This window comes from Martes martes, assembly GCF_963455335.1.
Source record: "Martes martes genome assembly, chromosome: 7".
Classification (NCBI taxonomy): Eukaryota; Metazoa; Chordata; class Mammalia; order Carnivora; family Mustelidae; genus Martes; species Martes martes.
This window is the reverse complement of record NC_137894.1, coordinates 26241382-26263314: the sequence shown is the minus strand read 5'-3', so window position 1 is coordinate 26263314 and position 21933 is coordinate 26241382. Positions and strand designations below refer to the sequence as shown.

Sequence of the window (21933 nt, the reverse complement as noted above, 5' to 3'; positions counted from 1 at the left end):
GTTTCACTTACTTGTGGAGCGTAAGGACTAACATGGAGGACATTAGGAGAAGGAAAGGAAAAGTGAATTGTGAATTGGGGTAAATAGGAGGGGGAGATGAAGCATGAGAGCCTGTGGATTCTGAGGATTTTGGAGGGGAGAAGGGTGGGGGGAACAGATGAGCCTGGTGGTGGGTATTAAGGAGGGCACGTATTGCATGGAGCACTGGATGTGGTGCATAAACAATGAATCTTGGAACACTGAAAAAATAAAATTAAATTAAAAAAATGGGGCTGTTGAATCACAATTTGGAAATGTGAAATGCTTATTCATCAAATCATTAAATCTAAGGGAATGCAAAATAAGATTTTACCATTTTGAAAAGATCAGAAAGATATTGAAAAAGATGTCCTAACATAGACCTTCTACATTCTACACAAGCACAGGCTGTGGACAAGCACCCTTCCACAGGAACAGAGCACAGACACGAAGTGCCTGCTCTTGAGGGGTGGCCAGTGGTAGAGCACACCCCAGGGCTGGGCAATGATAGTGTCATTAGAAGGTGGGATCCGTGGATCTGAGGAGGTGATATGAGCAGAGGTGGGACTGGAAAGACTGCAAAAGGTTGGCTAGACTCAGATTTACCTGGGCTCTGGGGGCTGCAGTTAAGAAAAGTGAGATGGTCACTGGGTCAGGACACCATCAGGAGACTGCAGAGTGTTCCAAGAACATGGTCTGCTTGTTAAATTATCTCTGAAGTAATTCTTAAAAAATTGCTAGTACAACCAGTGAGGGCACCCCAATTTCTTTTTTGAATTGTTTGATTATATTTCCATCAGTGTTTTTATATATGTTATATTTATATATAATGATAATCTCTATCTATCTATCTATCTATCTATCATCTATCATCTGTCATCATCTATGATCAAATCTATATTCCCACTTTCCAGAAAACTTAGGGGGATACAACTGAAAGATATGAATCTGAGAGCCCATATAAGGCTTGTTTCCAGGAAACTCAGCTTTCAAAATGCCAGTGAAGAGCCACCAAGTTTGAATATTAGCATCTCCAGCAAGAAACACGTGCAAACACCCTAGGTTAACTTTGTTCTCCTCTGTAACCTGTACCAAGCTGCTTTTCATGAGGCCATACATTTATAGGTCAGCAGTGTCTTCCTTTATACCACATTATGGAAAGAATTCCTAACATGTGCTTTGAGATTGATATTACCCAAAGCTTCAGAGAGGTGTCTGTCAGTTTGGCAGTCTGGGCAGTCTGGGCTGTGGTGTGACTTGGGTCCTTCCTTTTCTCTTGCAGGCGCTGTGTACGGTGGCTGAAAGTTGCGAGCCTCTTTGTCTTTGTGGTGGTGTGCTCTGTGAGTACCACAGAGCTCTGCTGTTGGGTCAGCAGAGCCCCTGGGTGCCTTGGGCTAGATAGCAAGGCACCTAAGGTATGGGGCTCATACCTTTCTTTGGAGGAGATGCTGAAGGCATGTGGGACTGTGGGCTGGGGTTGCTGAGGGAGGCCTCCCCTTAGCAGTGCTCCTCTGCTGTGATACAATAGAAGCTTTGCTCTGTAGAAGGCAGTTAGCTTCATCCTTGGGTCTAACTTTCCACCTGAAAGCGTCTTATCAATTCTGTTTTCAACCACATGCAATGGAAGTCTTTATTTGTCTTGGGCATGCCCGGCATCATGGGTGGCCCCAAGAATGTGTCTTGCTGCCAGCATTTGTGTGGTGTATCCTGATGTAGCCTAGTGGGAATCACATTTCAGGTGCTCAATATTTTGCCAAATGAATGAGTGTGAGATTCTTTGTGCTCAGGTGTGCATATCTGTTTGTGTACAAATGTGTGTGTACATGCTTGGCTGTGCGTGTCTGTGTGTGCATGCATGGATGTGAGGTTTTCTTTGCTTGTTGTGTGTTTGTGTGTCTTCATGCCTGTGTGGGACATGTGAGTCATTTGTGGTCTGTGATCATTTTGAGATTGTGTCTGTGCTTGGGGTCTTATTGCTGGGTGTGTAAACATTTACAGCATTGGCATCAGATAGTTTTGTCTGCACCATTGTTGGGAGACTCCAGTGAGTGGCTGGTGCATGCTGCTCTGACAGCATGTGAGACTGTGAGCAAGGATGGGGTGTGTGAGTGGTGTTTTCATGCCTGTGCCCTGTGGACTCTAAGACATGTGTAGCTGTGCCTCTTCTGTGCAGACAGCCTGAGGTTATGGCTATGCTGAACCCTGAATGACTGGAAACTGCACATGACTATATGTGGTTGTGAATACTTGGTTTTCATTATCTGCATAGGTGGGCATGAATATCAGGGCTCTGTGTGTGTGCACGCAGGATTATGCGTGAGAAGAGGCTCCTCTTCTCAGTGTGAAATATAAGAGCAATATTACCTCTTGAGCAGGGAGGGTGTTTCATGAAGTCAATACCTGCAACCCTTTAAAAACCCACAAGGGAAGGGAGCAGTGGCCCAGAGAAAGGAAATTATGCATGAAACAAGGAACAAATACATTGAGCTCTGCAAACTTCATGCTTTTATTTTTTTGGCTACCAGTTCACACAATGTGTGGTTCTGAAGCTCCGGCTGCTTACCAGGGCCCAGTAGGTGGTGCACTGGGATTTCTACGGAGAAGGTCAGGGTGGGCCAGGTCTTCCCTGATCTCCTGAGGATTGACCTCTGCTCTGTGTCTAGTCTTCAGCCTTCTTCTGGGATTTCAAGTTTTGGTGATTTGAGGAATTTGTTTTGAACTTCTATAATCTGTCATAACTACATCAGTGTACTTTCTGATGAGGTATAAGATGCTCTGCAAATTCCACAAACATACTTTAACCATCACATGGGTTGTATCCCCTTTTCTCCAGTATGGGAAAACCATGTTTACCTTCCTCTGATGATTTAATTTTGTGGCTGAGTGGTTAATCCTTAAAATCAACAAATATCAATAGTCAAGACCCATTGTAGTGGAGAATAGTATAATGAATCAGAATTTTATCTCTTAATATCTAAGAAAAACTGTTTAGAGTGAGCTGGTGAATGTTTGATACATCAGTCAACACCATTATTATTCCTGTATTTTTAACTTTTGTCAAAATTATTTAAATCCTAATGTTCTCCTGCCACAAATTTATCATTAAGTGTTTCTGATTGTTACAGATTTTATTCAGCCTGTATCCAGATCAAGGAAAGTTCTGGCAGTTGTTGGCTGTGTCACCCCTGCAAAGCTACTGTATCCAGTCTATACTGAGATGGATAGTTGCCCATGGCTGAGATTCACAAAGAGACACCAGAGAACCATTACAGCTGTTGCTGAAGGTCCCAGTGTAGGTGATCCCTTCTCTTCCCATGCCTATTTTGTTCCTTCAAGACATTTGATGAAAGATGAGTCCAGAAGAGAAGGGGAGGGGAGCACTAGTGAGACTATTTTGGGTGGTTGGTGGTGAGGTTCCCCCTGGGGAGATGATAGCCAAGTGGCACATTCCAGTTACAGCCTGGCTCCCCTGGGCTCTTTCATACTCTGTTTTGTACCCCATCCCCACTTCCTTTCACATTTCAGTGTTGGTAGTTTCTACTGACCTATTTTTAAGATCATTGCTTCTTTTCCTTGGCTGTGTCATCTGGGCATGGTGATTGCTTGATTTCTTCATACTGTGTTTTCTCCTGACTTTTCACAGGGCTCGTCACTTGTCACTAAAAGCTAGATGTGTTGTATAGGATAGTAGATATTGAGTGTGTTAGCTCGGCCTGCCATAACAAAATACCACAGCCTGGGGCTTAACAGACATTGCTTACGGTGCTGGAGGCTGGACGTCCAAAGTCAAGGTACTGGCCAGTTGGATTTCTGGTGAGAGCTCTCTTTTTGACTTGCAAATGGCTGCCTTTCTTGCCATGTCCTCACAAGGCCTTTCCTCAGTGTGTGTGTGTGTGTGTGTGTGTGTGTGTGTGTGTTTATGTGGAGAGAGAGAGCATTCTCTAATGGCCGTTCTTATAAGGACAAAATCCTCTCAGATCAGGACCCCACCCTATGACTTCATTTAACCTTGATTACTTTCTTAGAGGCCCCATCTCCAAATATAGCCACACTGGGGGGCTGGCCTTCAACATGTGAATATTGTGGGTGACATAAACATTCATTCCATAGCACTGTGGGTTTTAGTTGGGGGTCTGTGTAAATCTAGTCAGAGGTCTGACAGTGTTGCAGTGTGTGGTTGCCATGGTAACCTCTAGCATCCCAGACACTTGGAATTGCTTGGCTTCTCTCCTGCTGTCTGCCAGGTTGTGCACTATTCCTACTCCTCCCACAGGGGAGAACTACTTTTTCCTCTTCCCCACCACTCCCAGGTGTTGGGGTTCCACGGTGTCCTAGGGTACCAGATTTGATGTGTTTCCCCAGCAAATTAAGGCTTTTTCATGAGTCTCCTCAATTTCTCCATCTTCTTTGTAAGTACCTGCTCGGGTTCCAGGAGCAAAAGCCTATTAGGACACATGGACACCCCAGTTCTGTGGCTCCCAAGGTCTCTCTACTATCACACTAGCCCACACTTGGCGTTGAGCAGTTAAAATTTTTTTCTGATGTAATCTTGCTTGCTCCTCTGTGTGTTGGTAGCACCTGTCTCAGGGAAGCGGACGCTTGGCTTTATTCTTCCCTGTAGTCACCCGTCTCAACCTAGATTTCAAGTTAGATGTTTATGATGAAACCTCATTCTTGACAGAACAAGTCATTAATTTAACATCTGTCCAGCCTTTTCAGGTTGTGAGAATAGGAGTGGTGTGTTTCTAGCTCTCAAGGTATATCAGCTGAAACTGAAAGTCCAGAGCCCAGAGCTTCTCTTGCATAGATATTTGGATGAGGATAATCAAGCATGAAAATCTCTAAAGCTCCCAGTCCTGGCAGAGGAAGCATCTTGGCAAGGAAGCTAGGAAGGAGAGGAGGACGTGGAGGAGAAAGGCGTGGGGAGGAAGAGGAAGCAAATGGAGGAGAAGGCTTGTAGAGGAGGAGGGAGAAAAGGAGACAGTTGTGTCCAGCTCAAGTATTTCTGATTATTCACTTTTTTCCAGATTATCGCCTTTTAAAAAGGAATTAAATCATTCACAGATTTTTTTTTCTTTAGTATCTTCAACTGATAAGCTTGGGTGAACTGAAATTTTAGAAAATTGGGTAGTTTCCTTGCAGTCCTCAGTAGTCTTTTGCATATTTTTATTTCCTCTGGTTCTTTTGGGGGAGTTCCCCCTGTGTCTTCCTAGGACATCCTCTCACTCAGCTGAGCCACTCTCCACACACAGGGTACCAGCAACATTCCAGAAAGACCTGGCACTCAAGGCCTTCAGGTGGGCTCATGAGATGGCTCTGGTGGGCAGTGCATGGTGCATCCCTGCCCTTAAGTGAATGAGAGCGCTTATCTGTACTTGCTCTCAGGACAGGGTAGCTCTGATGTCTATCTGAGAGCTTGCTAAAATCTTGGTATATGCTTCACCACTTTAACATTGTGTCTCAGTTTTAGATGAAGATGTGTCTCCCTCTGAGAGAACTGGAGAGAGCTGTGATTTTAATGAACTTCATTTCCCATCTTATGCCTTACCTCCATATCATCTCCATGGGTTAAAAACAATAAGACACCCTCCTGCTTTCCTCAGCTTCCCCTGGGGACTTCTCAAAGCAAGTGTCAGTGTGGAGGCCTGGCTTCATGATGTCCCCAGGAGATGGATCCTGCCTTCAGTTCATGTGACCTCACTGTAAGTGATCATAACCTACTGTCCAGGCTGAGCCAAGAACTTGGAGGGATCCTATGCAGAAACAGTCTTCAGTGAGAACCAGACGGGGAAGGGGAAATATTTGTAGGTTGCCGGTGTACTGTAGCTACTCCTGTATGAAGCTTATCAGTCAGCAGAAATTCTAAGTAAGCGTAACAAGTAAGGATAATAACAGGATAAATTCAGATAACGACAAATGAGAGCTCTCTATTCAACCCACCAAGAACTGTACCGTGTCACTCTACCTCCACAGCTTTGTGTACAGCCAAGTACACATGCCCTTTCCTGAACTGGAATGAACCCAAGCCCATCCTAGTGGCCGGCAGACAAATGGTTTTTCTCAGCAGCAAGAGTAACTGGGCAGTTTCTCTCCTGTTCTCTGAGCTGTGTGTGTACTTCGTTAAAGGGAGAAAGAGAAGTGGAAGAGATGGCAAGAACTGTGTGAGATGGTAGGGTGCTGCAGAGTGGTCCTTATATGTCTGTGGATCTGTTAAAGAGAAAAAAAAAGTGTTCTGTGACACTTGCTAACGATGGCAAGTCACCAGGAAATTAGTGATATCTGTAGAGACCGCAGCAGTGAGGTCTTGCAGAGGGAGAGAGATTGAGCTTGAAAAGTGGGATTTTAAAGCCAAGGAGCAGGGTGAGGGGGCAGTGGGTGAAAAACCAGTAAGAGCAAACATCATGGATAAGAGGAGATTCTGGCCAAACTGACTTCACAGGATTCTTGCTGAAGGCATGCAGAGTTACCAGACATCATGTAGGGGATAGAACCTGATTGGATATTGACTGTGATTAGATATGGAGAATGAAGATTCTGACTAAATTAACCTAGCAGGATTCTTGCTAAAACCGAACCACACAGAGATGAATGCAGAAGCCCCAAAGTCAGGGCTTAGTCTTAGAGAAGAGAGTTCAAAGGAACATAACTAAAGTTTTGGCCAAAGAGAGACTCTCTGTCAATCATTAACCTTATTAAGGCTGATTTAAGCTTCCCATGGGCTCCTTAGAAAACGTACATTGGTATCAGTAGATTTTCTGTACATTTCTGGAAGCTCACAGACCCTCTCTCAGGACCCTAGGCTGAGAACGTGCTGTGGGGGTTTGTGAAAGGAGAGATCAGAGGTCAGAGGTGCCCCTAAGATGTTCCCAGAGAGCCAACTGCTGCTGGTATCGAAGGCGGGGACAGAGTCAGGGGAGGCTATCCTGTGCGCCAGAGTTTGGACCTTTGAAGGTGATTCTCAGCAAAAGGATGTTATTGTGCAGGTCTGGGGCAAGAATGGATTCAGGTCTGGTTTTGAAAGGCCAGTAGCGGTGTTCTCATTGTTGTCCTCATGGGTGAAGAGCCCCACAGTTCTTCCTTCTTGACTTCTGGCCAGATACCAGGGGTGTGTGTTTTGGTGGGAAGTGCTTTTGGAGAAAGCCTCACTATCCTTTAACTGGAGAATAACAAAGCTACCTTTTCCCCTGTGATGTTTTCTTTGGAATAGTTGGGCTTTGTCACCTCAGTAATTGTGGGTTTTTTTTTTTTTTTTAGAAGATTTATGAAAGGAAATGGCAGTGATTGCAGACACCTGAGGTTCTTTGTCTCTGAATTGTTCTCTGTGCTTATTATGGGGGAGACCTGTTCAAGTCTCTTAGGTCATTAGACAGGTGAATAATGGTCAGCAATCCAGGTTATATATAAGCAGGGTAATTAGGGTTCCTCTTTTCCTCCCTTTTTTCCCTTTTTCCGCCCTCCTTCCCTTCCAATCTTTTTCTTTGTTTTTTGACATACGGTTCATTTCTCCATCACAGTCTTCATAGTAGCCCTGGGTTTTTAAAGTGCAAAAAGAAAACAAAGGATTTTGTTTCCTCCTGTTCTTCCTTTCTTACATCCAGGATAAATTCAGATAATGACAAATGAGAGTCCTCTATTCAACCCACCAAGAACTGTATCATGTCACTCTGCCTCCACAGCTTTGTGCACAGTGTTACCTCTAGAGCAGCCCAAGTAAGCTTATAATTATGTTGTCCAATATGATAGCCACTAGTCACTTGTGGCTCTTAAAATTTAAATTTGTATTAATGAAGTAAATAACATTAAAGTTTCACTTCCTCATTCACACCAGCCACATTTCAAGTGCTTAATAGCTACATGTGATTAGTGGCTACCATATCAGACAGCACAGATAAAAACATTTCTATACCACAGAAGAACTTCTATTGGCCAGCACCACTCTAGAATGTAAGGGCAATCTTTCATCCATCTGGTCCCAAATGTTGGAGAAAATACATTAGCACTAGGTAGATTATTTTTGTGAATTGGTCAATCTTAAAAGTTTCATACTTTATCAGATGACATTGCTCCCATTTTTATCAAGAAGTTGGGTCTAAAGGAAGCCCACTTTCTTACCTCCATTCAAATAAGCAAAAGTTGTGTCAAAGAAAAGTATCAGTTAATCAGGTAAGGAAGACTTTACTCAAGACTATTGCAATAGGGAAGAGACTGAACTCAACTTCAAATACAACAGGAAATCTACAGAAGGGTGAGGGGGAGGATGGAAAATTACCAAAGGGAACTTGGCTCGGGATAGTGAAGGCATTCTTCAAAAGTGAAGGCATTCTCAAAAAAAAAAAAAAAAAAAAAAGTGAAGGGGTTCTTGATAAACTGGGCTCACCAGGCCAAGGTTGAACATTAATCAAGAATAGGGCTCAGAGGACTTAAGTTTTGTCCTGGAGGAGTCCTGGCCAGTGTTAACTGAACGTGGCATAAGACAGGCTCTGTAGAAAACTTAAGCATAAGCCCAAAAGGACTCTACAGTCTAGGTGGAAATGAAGGCCCCTTTTCACGCTCTTGTGGATTTGTTCCATGCCCAATAGCAACACATTGCCTGCTGTTCAGAAGTGCTTTGCTCATTTGTTTTTCTCCCCACCACTCAGAGGCCACCAAAACAGCCGCCCACACTGGGACAACCTGAGCAGAGTCAATGGTCACACTCATTAGAGGTACGACAGGAAGATGATTAAGTAGGAACTCAGAGGAAGGGTGTCTAGGGAGCTCACACAGTGGGAAGAAAGTTCATGGAAGGCATGTCAAGTTAGCACTTGAAAGATGGCTTTGATTGGGGTAGTGATAAAGGCAGTAGACTACTATGATGCAGCGAGAAGAAGGAGGCGCTTTCTCTCTGACTTCTTCATGCCCCCATCTGGCAGGATATTGGTGAAACAAGTATTTGTGGGGCCATCTAATGTGGTGAGAACTACATTAGTTTCTGGAGAAGTAACAAAATGAATAAGGTGCAGTTATTCCTCTTGAGGAGTGAGACCATTTGGGGAGAAAAGCCTAAAACTGTAGTATGGCATGAGCCCAATCTGCAGAGGAACACTGGAGAAGGCCAGAGGATCTGCTGGAATCAAGGACGACAAGGAAAGATTTAAGGAGAGGGAAGCTTGAGTAAGAACTCAAAAGATGGTAGAAGTTCTTCAGATTTGGGGAAGGCATTTGAGGCAAAGGCAGAGGACTATATGTTAGGAACATGGCAGATATTTCAACATGGGGGAAACCCAGGATTGAAGCTGCCTATGGGGGTGAGGCTCAGTTAGAGGTTCCTGTTTGCTGGGATCTGGAAGTCACAGCTGACACCAGCGCACCCTTGTGGGATTTGAATCCTAAGTGCATGGTGGGCATGTAGAAAGACAGAAAAAAGGAATGATGCAAGTACGTGTTGTCCTGTGTCTATGTGATTTTGTATGTACTCCATTTGGTTGGTTAATCTTAGGGTGCTTTGTTACATGGTTGTCTCTCTAACAGGGCATGAGATGCCCCCTGGCCCCCAGGACAAAGGTCTTGTTTTATTCATTTATTTTTGGAACGCAATAAATGCTCCACAAACATTCATTAAATCTGAAGGTGAAGCCACCGCTTTTCCAATATTAGCCTCTAGGTGGTGCTGTTCCATCTCCTGAGTTTCTGCAAGGTCCCTAGACTCTTTTCTGAACTGAAATTTTTCTCCCCACCCTGTATCTTGTGTTTGCCCTGGGGAAAGACTGGAACACGAGTAATTTTCGCAGAAGCAGCACTCTCTTTTTGGGCTTTTTCTTGGTACATCCTGCCTTGCATGACTTCTGTTTTCCATTTGTCCTTGATGGAACCCAAGTAGCAGCATAAGTGTGTGGAGAGGCTTTCCGACAAAGTGCTGGGGACCCCTGCTCATTCTGGGCTCTCATATGGACAACAGTGCTGATAAAACGCCTTTTTTTTTTTTTTTAAAGCCAGGATTTTTTTTTTTTTTGTACAATTGGGTTTTTAAACCAGTACATTTTGCAAGAGGATATAGATAATGAAAAAAGATTAACCATTCACTGGCCCTTGATAGTCAAAGTAAATCTTGTGTACGCTCTGGCAACAGTGAGGTTCGGCCTTTTCCCTAAGTCTGTCCCATAAACTGCCTGTTTCTTTTAGGGTATTAAGGAAGAGTAAAGGAATTGGCTACTGAATCCTCCTACAACCAGCGAGCTGCTGTTAAGACTTTTGAGACCTCATACAAAGCATGGACTATTTTGAGATTCATTTTTCCACCTACAACAGTTTTTGGTTCTGGATCAAAATGACTGGGCTAGTTGCTGTGTAGAGTCCATGTCAGGACCCCAGAACCAGAGGCAAGAGTTTGTGCAGACCAGAGAGAGAAGGGCTGGGTAGCACAGGCTCCTACTTTTGTACAACACCCAAATGCAGGATGTAGGTATTAAGGGGCAGACTACAACAGGGCTTAAGTGCCATGGAATTATATTTTGTGGGGGGAAACCCTCTTTATCTGATAATTTTTCCCTGATCAAGAGCCCTTCACATGCTTTGAAGAAATTTCTCTCCTTTCACTGCAGTGCATGTCACTTATTTAGATGACTTCGGAATTCTTTTTTTTTTTTTTTTAATTTTATTTCTTTTCAGTGTAACAGTATTCATTGTTTTTGCATCACACCCAGTGCTCCATGCAAACGTGCCCTCCTTAATACCCACCACCTGGCTCCCCCAACCTCCCACCTATTTTCAAATCTCTTTGTGATTTCTCATTCCAAAACTAGAGACCTGGCACCTAAGAATTTGGACATGGATGTGGGTCAGTGTATCTGCTCATTCATGCAGCCATCCTGTCTACTAGCTCATGGTGGGTCCAGGAACTTGGGGAGGAGTTCTGTGCTGGCTGCAAAGAGTGGAAGCAGAGATCATGGTAGGATGGGGGGGGGTACCACTTAGAGGTTAAAACAGAGGATTTGAAACACATGCAGTCAGACATTGCAAAACCAACTCCGTGTCAGGAGTGAGGTACAAGGAGTTAAGGAGTGCTCAAGGGCTGCAGTACAATCAGAGGAAACAGCCTGGATAGGTATTTCTCTGAGCACCTTCTAGGGAGGGTGCTCACTGTGTGGGTGGTGGGGGGACTTCAGGCCTCTATTCCTTGCTTTGTGGTTCACCTTGACTTTGCCTCAGCTTTGAACCTCTCCAGCCACGTGGACTCCACATTGCTCCAGGTGGATTTGGCAGGGGCCCTGGTGGCCGGTGGCCCCAGCCATACCGAGAGAGAAGAACATGTCGTGCTGGAGGTGACCCAGGCTGATGTTCCAGGCTCCAGGAGGCGGCGGCCACAGCAGGTTACACTTATAAGTTACTTGAAAGGAATTGTAAAAACTCATTTCATCGCTTTATAAATTGAGTTTCCTTTTGAATGGATTTGATGGGAAGCCATGAGGCAATGGTACTGTTATTAGGCAAGCCCTATCTTCTGCTTTGTCTTTGACTCTTTTCTCCTTTGTTTAAAACAATTATAAAACTCTTGCCATTTCAGTAAAATCAGGTTTGCAAGTTTTTTTATTCAGATGATTTTACTGGGGGGAAACATTCTATATTTGAAAGTAGTTTTTTTTGTTAAAGCACAATTAAACCTGGGCTTTACCCCTTGGTATAGTAGGTACTTCAACATCATAGTTCCCTTGGATATAGAAACCCCTGGCCAGACTTGCATAGTTTCCCAAAGCTTCTGTTTCTAAAGTGGTAGGCTCTTGTGCCTCACATCTCCTAGACAAAAACCCTTAGCTCCTGTCCTTTGAAGGCAAGGAGAGCCAACAGTGGTGTTGTCACCATGATCCAGAGCCTAGACAAGTCCTGGCCCCTCTGTGTGCATCCTCACCTGTACCCCATGTCCTGGCCTTGATGACTTCTCAGGATTATCATGGTGACTCATTTGGGAAGTTCGTGGGTTTTCCCTATTATAATCAATAAAGGAAATCCTGTTGGTGCACGATACTATGTCATCCAAAATGGAGCATCTGATGGGTTACTGCACCCCTTGCATTTTCCTGCCACGCAAAGCAGGGTCCACAGAGCAAAGGCCTCATTATGGATGAGGGTGCCATTTCATGAGTGATGGTTTGTGCAGTACCAGTGTTCTAAACCGGTTGCCTTGGCCATGGTCTTGGGATGTAAAGTTCACTTCCTCATGTGTGGTGTACAACCAGCTGGCAAGGTCTTTTTGGTAAAGGCAAGGTGGGCACACATCTGCCTGCTCTGTCTGTGGGCCTTGTGTGGAGGAAGATGGGACTTTTGGCAGACTGTTGACATAGCTGCCTGTCCATGGGGCTCTACTCTGCTCTAGTGCTCACACACAAATCCAGCTCAGAAACACGAAGAACATTAATGGATTTTTTCTGATATACTCTTTATAAATACTGAAGTGTTTTCAGAGAACTTATGGACTCTCATTTATGCTTTGACCAATTTCAGAGTTCCTATTTTCATTTACTTTATGATTTGTGAGCAGCAAAGCTCCTGTCCTCCTGTTGGAGTTTCCCTGGCCCTTTGGCTACACCAGGTAGCCCTTCCCTCTCTGCTCATATCTGGCCCCCCTCAGCTGGTTTCTCCACTGCCCTGCTTAGGACAGGAACATGTGGGTTGGGTTTGCTTGCAGCAAAGGAAGCTTCATCCTTGGGTCCTACCTGCCATGGGCTCCTATGACATGGGTATGGAGAGTTTTCTGCCTCCAGTTTGCAAGCAGAAAGCAATGCTAAGCATGCATTTCTTATGAATTGCCTCAATGGGCTCAGAAGATCCCAAGTCTCATATAAAGTGCAGTGATATCTTTTTATCATAATAAATCAGAGTTAGTTCTATAACTTTGTACCTTTTACACTAATTCTGTATTTGTACTTCTGTATTCTTTTTTTTTTTTTTTTCTTAAAGCCCTCTATGTTGTGTAAATTTCCAGTTCTGCACAGCTTGGAATTGCCAGTATCAGGGATATGGGAGCTGTGTACAAAGTCCCCGCTGTTCCTCTTTTCTTCTTTTCTTCTTCTAAACTAAATCGACACTGAAGAGCACTGAATCCCAGGTGATGGTTCAACCTCAAAGCCTTACTCTGATATTACATTTCAACTTTTACAGGTCACTCAGAATTGGACAATATTTTTAAATCCGAGAAGAAGTGAGCACTTGGTGGTGAGCAGGACCTTTGAGATACTGAGCAGGTGGGTCTCAGGTGATCAAGGATCTTGGGAGAAGGTCTCCTCTGGACATTTTCACTTAAAATATTTGACCTGTGGGACTCCAATTTTGACACAAACAGATCAGTTATGTGGTTTGGGTGGAATGCTTTAACTCTATAGACTACAAACATGAAGGATGTAGGAGGACATCATAGCCATGAGTGTCAGGATTGATTGCAGGGTCCATTTTGAAGCAAATGGTATTTTATAGCTGATGCTTTAATTTCATTAATATTATGAAACTCCACAATGGGGAATTCCAGGAAATTTTAGGATTCTTTCTCTTTCTTTAATTCCCCTCTATATTATGTGTTCATGAGTTTGCTGTGCCTGCCATAACAAATACCACAGAGCGTATGACGTAAACAGTAGAAATTTATTTCCTCAAGGATTTAGCAGGATTTTTCTCTTCAAGTACTCTCTCCTTGGCTGCTTCTTCTGTGTTTTTCTGTGGAACCCCCCCCACCTTTCTCTCTTTCTCTCTCTCTCTCTCTCTGTGTGTGTCCCAGTCCTTTCTTGTAAGGACACTAGCTGTACTGAATTAGGGACCACATTAGTTACCTCATTTTAACTATAAAGACTCTCTCTCCAAATATAGTCACATTCTGAAGTTTTGACGGTTAGGGTGTCAACATCTATATTTTGGGGACACGGTTCAGCTCAGAATAGTTACTGACTAAACTTTAAGAAAAGTATTTTAGTTTCACCATGCCACATACTGTTGATTACTTAGATGCTTCTTGTTCCTGGAAATTTCCCCACCATCTGTGACAACCTGTCTATGTGTTCTCAAGTTGCACATGACCCTTTTTTGATTTTGAATCTCCCACATGTGAGAATGTTGGCTATTCTGTTTGTTAGCAGATAAAGCAGTCAGTGTGTAATGAGAAGACAGAAAATTAAATGGCTAGAACCATTCTGAAAGTCCTTCCTCCCTGTTAGTTGTTGGGATGGCACCTGCCCCAAGGCAGACACTGCCAGATGAGGGCTGAGGGGTCTACATCAAATGGATCTGGCCATAGGGAGGCTGTGCTTGCATCTTACACTGCTCATATGCACTCAGATCTCCTCATCTGCCAGGTCAGACATTGGGCTAAATCACTGTGAGGTCAGTTTGTGCTCTGGTTATGGCCATGGATGACTTGCGTTGGGAAGGACACCAAGGAAGCAAGCACTAATTGTTCACTAGAGTGTGATTTCCCTTACTAGTGGTAATATCTTTGCTTCATTCTGCAGAGATACTGTTTCTATCAGCGTTCGAGCCTCCCTCCAGCAGACACAGACCGTTCCTCTTTTGATGGCTCATCAGTACCTCCGTGCAAGCATAGAAGCACAAGTGACCATTGCTGTGGTCATCCTTGCTGGGGTCTATATGCTGATTATATTTGAGGTAACTTTCATGCCAGCTCTCTAAGATTTATTTGTGCTCACAGGTAAGTGTCTTTCAACATACAGGTGCTCTGGATGGGCTCAGTTCTGCTTCTTAATCACACTGCAATGACATCTTTCCTAAAAAGGAAGATTTCCATCATTCTAGGTAGGAATTGATCTGTACTGGAATATTCACTGAATCTTGACAACTGGCTCATGCAAGATGAGTTTTAGCAGGCCCCAGCAAAAGTTACTTGAGAAAACTGAATACGTACGTGATTTTCTCACTCTCACTCTGCTGTTCACTTGAAGTGTGACGCTGAGGGTGTAAGTGTTGAATCTCTCTGAAATGCATATTAAAATGCCTCCTATTTCCTTCATAGGATTGTGTGTATTACAGGCCACTTAGGCCACATGGAGGGAGGGATTATTATCTGTTATGTTTATCAACTCAGCTAATGAGTTAATAATGCTATAAACATTGGAATCACTACATTTCTATCTTTGGGGTAAATACCCAGTAGTGCAATTGCAGGGTTATAGGGAAGCTCTCTTTTTAATTTTTTGAGGAATCTTCACACTGTATTCCAAAGTAGCTGCACCAACTTGCATTCCCACCAACAGTGTAAGAGGGTTCTCCTACTCCACATCCTCTCCAGCACTTGTTGTTTCTTGTCTTGTTAATTTTGGCCATTCTAACTGGTGTAAGGTGGTATCTCAATGTGGTTTTGATTTGAATCTCCCTGATAGCTAATAATGATGAGCTTTTCTTCATGTGTCTGTTAGCCATTTGTATGTCTTCTTTGGAGAAGTGTGTGTTCATGTCTTCTGCCCATTTTTTTGATGTGATTATCTGTTTTTTTGAGTGTTGAGTTTGAGGAGTTCTTTCTAGATCTTGGATATCAGCCCTTTGTCTGTAGTGTCATTAGCAGATATGTTCTCCAATTCTGTGGGTTGCCTCTTTGTTTTGTCGAGTGTTTCCTTTGCTGTGCAGAAGATTTTGGTCTTGATGAAGTCCCAAAGTTCATTTTCACTTTTATTTCCTTTGCCTTTGGAGATGTGTCTTGAAAGAAGTTGCTGTGGCCGATGTCAAAGAGGTTACTGCCTATGTTCTCCTCTAGGATTTTGATAAATTCTTCCCTCACATTGAGGTCTTTTATCCATTTTGAGTTTATCTTTGTGTATGGTGTAAGAGAATGGTTGAGTTTCATTCTTCTATACATAGCTGTCCAATTTTCCCAGCACCATTTATTGAAGAGACTCTCTTTCTTCCACTGGATATTGTTTCCTGCTTTGTCAAAGATTATTTGACCATAGAGTTGAGAGTCCATATCTGGGCTCTCTACTATGTTCCACTGGTCGATGTGTCTGTTTTTGTGCCAGTACCATTCTGTCTTGATGATCACAGCTTTGTAGTAAAGCTTGAAATCAGGCAACATGATAGCCCAGCTTTGTTTTTCTTTTTCAACATTTCCTTAGCAATTCGGGGTCTTTTCTGGTTCCATACAAATTTTAGGATTGTTTGTTCCAACACTTTGAAAAATGCCAAAAATGGAATTTTGATCAGGATGGCATTGAAAGTATAGATTGCTCTAGGCAGCATAGACATTTCAATAATGTTTATTCTTCCAATCCATCAGCATGGAATGCTTTTCCATCTTTTTGTGTCTTCTTCAATTTCTTTCATGAGTGTTCTGTATTTCCTCAAGTACAGATCCTTTACCTCTTTGGTTAGATTTATTCCCAGGTATCTTACAGTTCTTGGTGCTATAGTAAATGGAATTGATTCTCTAATTTTGCTTTCTATATTTTCATTGCTAGTGTATAAGAAAGCAACTGATTTTGGGGAATTGATTTTGGGTCCTGCCACATTACTGAATTGCTGTATGAGTTCTAGTAGTTTGAGGGTGGAGTGTTTTGGGTTTTTCCATATAAAGTATCATGTCATCTGCGAAGAGAGAGAGTTTGACTTCTTCTTTGCCAATTTGAATACCTTTTATTTCTTTTCATTGTCTGATTGGTGTTGCTAGGATTTCTAGTACTATTTTGAACAAGAATGGGGAGAGTGGGAATCCTTGTCATGTTCCTGATCTCAATGGGAAAGTTGTCAGCTTTTCCCCATGGAGAATGATATTTGCTGTGGGGTTTTCATAGATAGATTTGATGAAGTCGAGGAATGTTCCCTCTATCCTTATACTTTGAAGTGTTTTAATCAGGAATGAATGCTGTATTTTGTCAAATGCTTTTCCTGCGTCAATTGAGAGGACCATGTGGTTCTTCTCTCTTCTCTTATTGATTTGTTCTGTTACACTGATTGATTTGTGAATGTTGAACCACCCTTGCATCCCATGGGTAAATCCCACCTGGTCATGGTGGACAATCTTTTTAATGTGCTGTTGGATCCTATTAGCTAGTGTCTTGTTGAGAATCTTGGCATCCATATTCATCAGGGATATGGGTCTGAAATTCTCCTTTTTGATGGGGTGTTTGCCTGGTTTGGGGATCAGGGTAATGCTGGCTTCATAAAAAGAGTCTGGAAGTTTTCCTTCTCTTTCTGTTTTTTTGAAACAGCTTCAGGAGAATAAACATTATTTCTTTAAAGAAGAAATAATGTTTGGTAGAATTCCCCAGGGAATCTGTCAGGTCCTGAGCTATTGTTTTTTGGGAGATTTTCGATCACTGCTTCAATCTCATTACTAGATATTGGTCTATTCAGGTTGTCAGTTTCTTCCTGTTTCAGTCTTGGAAGTTTATAGGTTTCCAGGAATGCATCCATTTCTTTTAGGATGCTTAACTTATTGGCATATAACTGTTGATAATAATTTCTGATGATTGTTTCTATTTCCTTGGTATTAGTTGGGATCTCTCCCTTTTCATTCATAAATTTATTAATTTGGGTCCTCTCTCTTTTGTTTTGGATTAGTTTGGCCAGTGGTTTATTGATCTTATTAATTCTTTCAATGAACCAGCTTCTAGTTCCATTGATTTGCTCTACTGTATCTCTAGTTTCTATTTCATTGGTCTCTGCTCTAATCTTGATTATTTCCCTTCCCGTGTGTGGGGTTGGCTTAATTTGTTGTTTGTTTTCCAGTTCTTTAAGATGTAAAGAGAGCTGCTGTACTCTGGTTTTTTCTTTTTTTTTTTTTTTTTGCGCGAATCTTGGATGACTATGTATTTCCCCCTTGGACCGCCTTTGCTGTATCCCATAGGCTTTGGACCAATGTCTTCATTCTCATTGGTTTCCATGAATTGTTGAAGTTCTTCTTTGATTTCCTGGTTGATCCAAACATTCTTAAGCATGATGGTATTTAGGTTCCAAGTGTTCTAATTTCTTTCAAACTTTCTCTTGTGGTTGAGTTCCAGTTTCAAAGCATTATGATTAGAGAATATGCAGGGAATAATCTCAATCTTTGGTATTGGTTGAGACTTGATATGTGACCCAGTATGTGGTCTATTCTGGAGAAAGTTCCCTGTGTACTTGAGAAGAATGAGTATTCTGTTGTGTATATCTATGAGGTCCATCTGGTCCAAAGTGTCATTCAAAGCTCTTGTTTCTTTATTGATTTTCTGCTTGGATGATCTGTTATTGAAAGTGACATGTTAAGATCACCTACAATTAATGTATTCATATCAATATGACTATTTTGATTACAGTTGGCTTCTGTAGGTGGTTGCTTCCATATTGGAGGCATAAATATTTACAATCGTAAGATCTTCTTGGTGGATAGACCCTTGAAGAATGATGTAATGTCCTTCTGTATCTCTGGCTACAATATTTAGCTTGAAATCTAATTTATCTGATTTGAAAATCACTACCCCAGCTTTCTTTTGAGGTTCGTTGGCATTTAAGATGCTTCTCCATCCCTTCATTTTCAGTCTGGATGTAGCTTTAGGTTCCAAATGTGTCTCCTGTAGACAGGACATGGACAGTTCTTTTCGTTTTATTCAGTCTGCAACCCTGTGCTGTTTTATGGGAGCATTTAGGCCGTTCACATTGAGAGTGATTATTGAAAGATAAGTTTTTATTGACATCATGTTGCCCATGAAGTCCTTGTTTCTATAGATTGTCTCTGTAAATTTCTGTTCTATGTCACTCTTGGGTTCTTTCTTCTTTTATAGAACCCCTCCTTACTGTTTCTTGTAGTGCCGGCATGGTGGTCACATGCTCTTTTAAACCTTGCTGGTCTTGGAAGCTTTATCTCTCCACCCATTTTGAATGTCAACCTTGCTGGATAATGTATTCTTGGCTGCATGTTCTTCTCATTTAGTGCCCTGAATATGTCTTGCCGGCCCTTTTTGGCTTGCCGGGTTTCTCTGGACAGGTCTGACATTATTCTGATTGTCCTCCCTCTGAACTTAAGTAATCTCTTCCCCCTATCTGCCCTTAAGACTTCCTGTCTAAAATTATGATTTGTGAATTTCACAATTAAGTGTCTGGATGTCTTTCTAGACTTGTTGATCTTGGGGGGTGTCCTTTCTGCTCCTAGGACAGAAACACTTGTTTCATTCCCCAGGTAGAATTTGTTCAACCATATCTTCTCTCTCCATGCCCTCAGGGATCCCAATAATTCTGATGTTGAAACTTTTCATGGTGTCATTTATTTCCCTAATTCTGTTTTCATGGCTTCTAAGCTGTTTGTTCCAGGCCTCCTCCTGATCCTTCTTTTCTATTAGTTTGTCTTCTAGATCACTAATTCTATCTTCTGCCTCGGTTACCCTAGCTGTTAGAGTATTTAAATTAGATTGGATCTCCTTGATAACATTTTTAACTTCTGCCAGATTGTCTTTCACTTCTGCCTTAGAGATTCTATGTTGTCACTAATGGTCTTCTCCAACTTAGCCATTGCCTGGATAATTGTTACCCTAAATTCCCTTTCCAACATACTATTTATGTCCATATCCAGTAGTTCTGTGGCAGAGGGCACAGTCTCTGAATTTTTCCTCTGTTCGGTGTTCCTCCTCCTAGTCATTTTGGTGAGAGGTGGTTGAGGGGATGTACAGCTGAATATATCAACCATGATCCAGGCAAGGTGCACCCTGGAAAGTTTCAGAGCAATTGGAAGTCACCACCAAAAAGAAAGATAAAAGAAAAAAAGAGAGAGATAGAGAAAAAAGAAAACCCAGTCAAAATGAGCCCCAGAAGTAAGATTTATGAAGTACATAATCAAAAACAAACAAAAAGACCATCAAAAGTAAATGATAAGAAAAAAAAAACTAGCCAAAATGAACCCCAAGAATAAGATTAATATAGTACCAGAACAAAAACAAATACACAGAAACACTGACAGAAGAATTAGATGGGAGGTTGGTTATAAACCCTTGATGTGGGCGAGGAAGGTTATTTTGGTTCTTCCTGGGTGTATCTTGTTATCTTTGTTAAAGGACTCAACTTTCCAGAGATATAGGGAAATTAAAACTGGTTTGTATATAGGGGTAGTATTGAATAGAGAAAAAGTATTACCTTGAAGCTTATATCTATATGTATATTAAAAAAAGAAAGAAAGAAAAAGAAGCACAGGTATCTGTATGAAAAAAGGTCAGGTTAAAAGTTATTACGGTATATGTTATATTAAAACCTCTATTTGTAATAGTAAGTAGGTTAAGAAAATTAAAAGAACAAGAATCATGAGATCGAATTTAAAGAAAGAAAGAAAGAAAGGAAGGAAAGAAAAAGAAAGAAAGGAAGAAAGGAAGGAAGGAAGAAAGAGAAGTTGTATCTATGAAATATACAGGTTTTAGGGCAATACGAGGAGCTTAATATATTGTTTTCCCCTGATGTTGGGATTTACAGTTTTATGGAGCCCCTGTGGTGGTTGTCTTTTTGTTCATTTGGCTTGTCTTCTGGGGGAGGGTTGTGCCACGTTGTTTTTCAGTCAGTCTTGCTTGGGCTGAGTTGCTCTGCCCCCTATCAAGGGGCTGGGCTTTGTGGAAACCAGTTTTTCAGGCTTTTGTTTCTTCATTCTTTGGTGGCTTTTTGTGGCTTTTTGGGAGTTTAGTGGAAAATAAACTGTCTGCACCCAGACCTCCACCTCAGAGAGAAGCCTCAGTCTCCTCCCTTCTGTGTGGTCCAGAACACACAGACTGCCCCTCTGCAAACTCCATTGAACACTGCAACCTCCCACAGGTGGTGCACACCCCCAGCCACCATCCCAGTGGTCACCCAAGGCCCCACTTGTATCTGCACCCCTATGCTACTAAAAGCACAAGCAATATTGGTCTGGGGGGCCCAATTCCAGTGTCTGCCATTGTGGGGACTGCTGTCTGGTGTTCAGGACAATGCCGGCTGCACTCACACCTGACAGCTGTGCAGGCCGCAGAAGGTATGGGCTTAGGGACCCTGACCAGATTCCGTGCTGGTTTCTCTCAGGCGCAGGCTGGGTGCACTCAGACCCCACAGTCACGCAGGTCGTGGAATGCTGCAGGGCTAGAGACTGCTGGCTGGTGCCCACACTGGGCTCTTTCAGGCACAGGTGGGAGTGCACCCAGCCTGAGCAGTGGTGCAAGCAGCAGAAAGCCATGGGCTCAGGGACCACAGAAGGAGGCCCCACTGGACTCTCTCTGGCATGGGCGGTTGTTGGTAGTGACCGTCCTGGGACCGTGGGCTTAGGCCCACACCCATGACCACCTGATTCCACCAGTTCCCCCTTAAGATCCTTTGCTCTTTTTGAGTGCTTTTAATCAGACTCCAAGTTAATGATGGTCCCCAATCACAGGGCACTTTAATATTGGGGTATTACTTTCCAATGGGTTGCTTCTGGTGGCTCCCTCCCCCTTCTGTTTATCCTCCGATATCAGTTTGAGCATTCCCACTCTGCTTTATCTCTCCACTGATGTCTTCTGCCCCCATAGAGATCCAGAAGTGTATAATCTTACATCTCAGGCTGATTTCATGTTCAGGGTTTTCTGGTAGATATTTAGCTCACTTTAGGTGACCGGTTGAAAACAGGGTCTCCTACTTCTTTGCCATCTTGCCCATCCCAAGTCAATAGCTGTATTAATAACCATTCAGAAAAAATTTTTCCCTCCCTCTCAGCAGCCATGTTAAAGGTAATAAAAGTCCTGTAGAGAAGTCAGTTCAACATGGCTTCTACACTGGCAGAAACAGAGAAGAAACCAGAAAATTAATTCATTGATATGGCTCATTAAGGATACCCTTAATGATTCTTTTTAATAATTTTTGAAAATTCAATTAACATATACTATATTATTTGTTTCAGAGCTAGAATTTAATCATTCATCAGTTGCATTTAACACCCAGTGCTCACTACTTCAAGTGCCCTCCTTAATGCTCATCAACTAATTACCCCTT

General features: G+C 42.6%; 1 protein-coding gene across 1 annotated transcript in view; it reads left to right on the top strand.

The window, feature by feature from the left end:
• The window catches only part of OCA2 (OCA2 melanosomal transmembrane protein), a 392247-nt gene that overhangs the window by 53794 nt on the left and 316520 nt on the right, over positions 1-21933 (top strand). The window contains exons 4-8 of the mRNA XM_080808622.1: positions 1301-1358; positions 3144-3216; positions 11206-11366; positions 13153-13235; positions 14490-14643. Of these exons, the coding sequence (XP_080664748.1) occupies positions 1301-1358; positions 3144-3216; positions 11206-11366; positions 13153-13235; positions 14490-14643 (529 nt within the window). The remainder of the gene's footprint in view (positions 1-1300; positions 1359-3143; positions 3217-11205; positions 11367-13152; positions 13236-14489; positions 14644-21933) is intronic.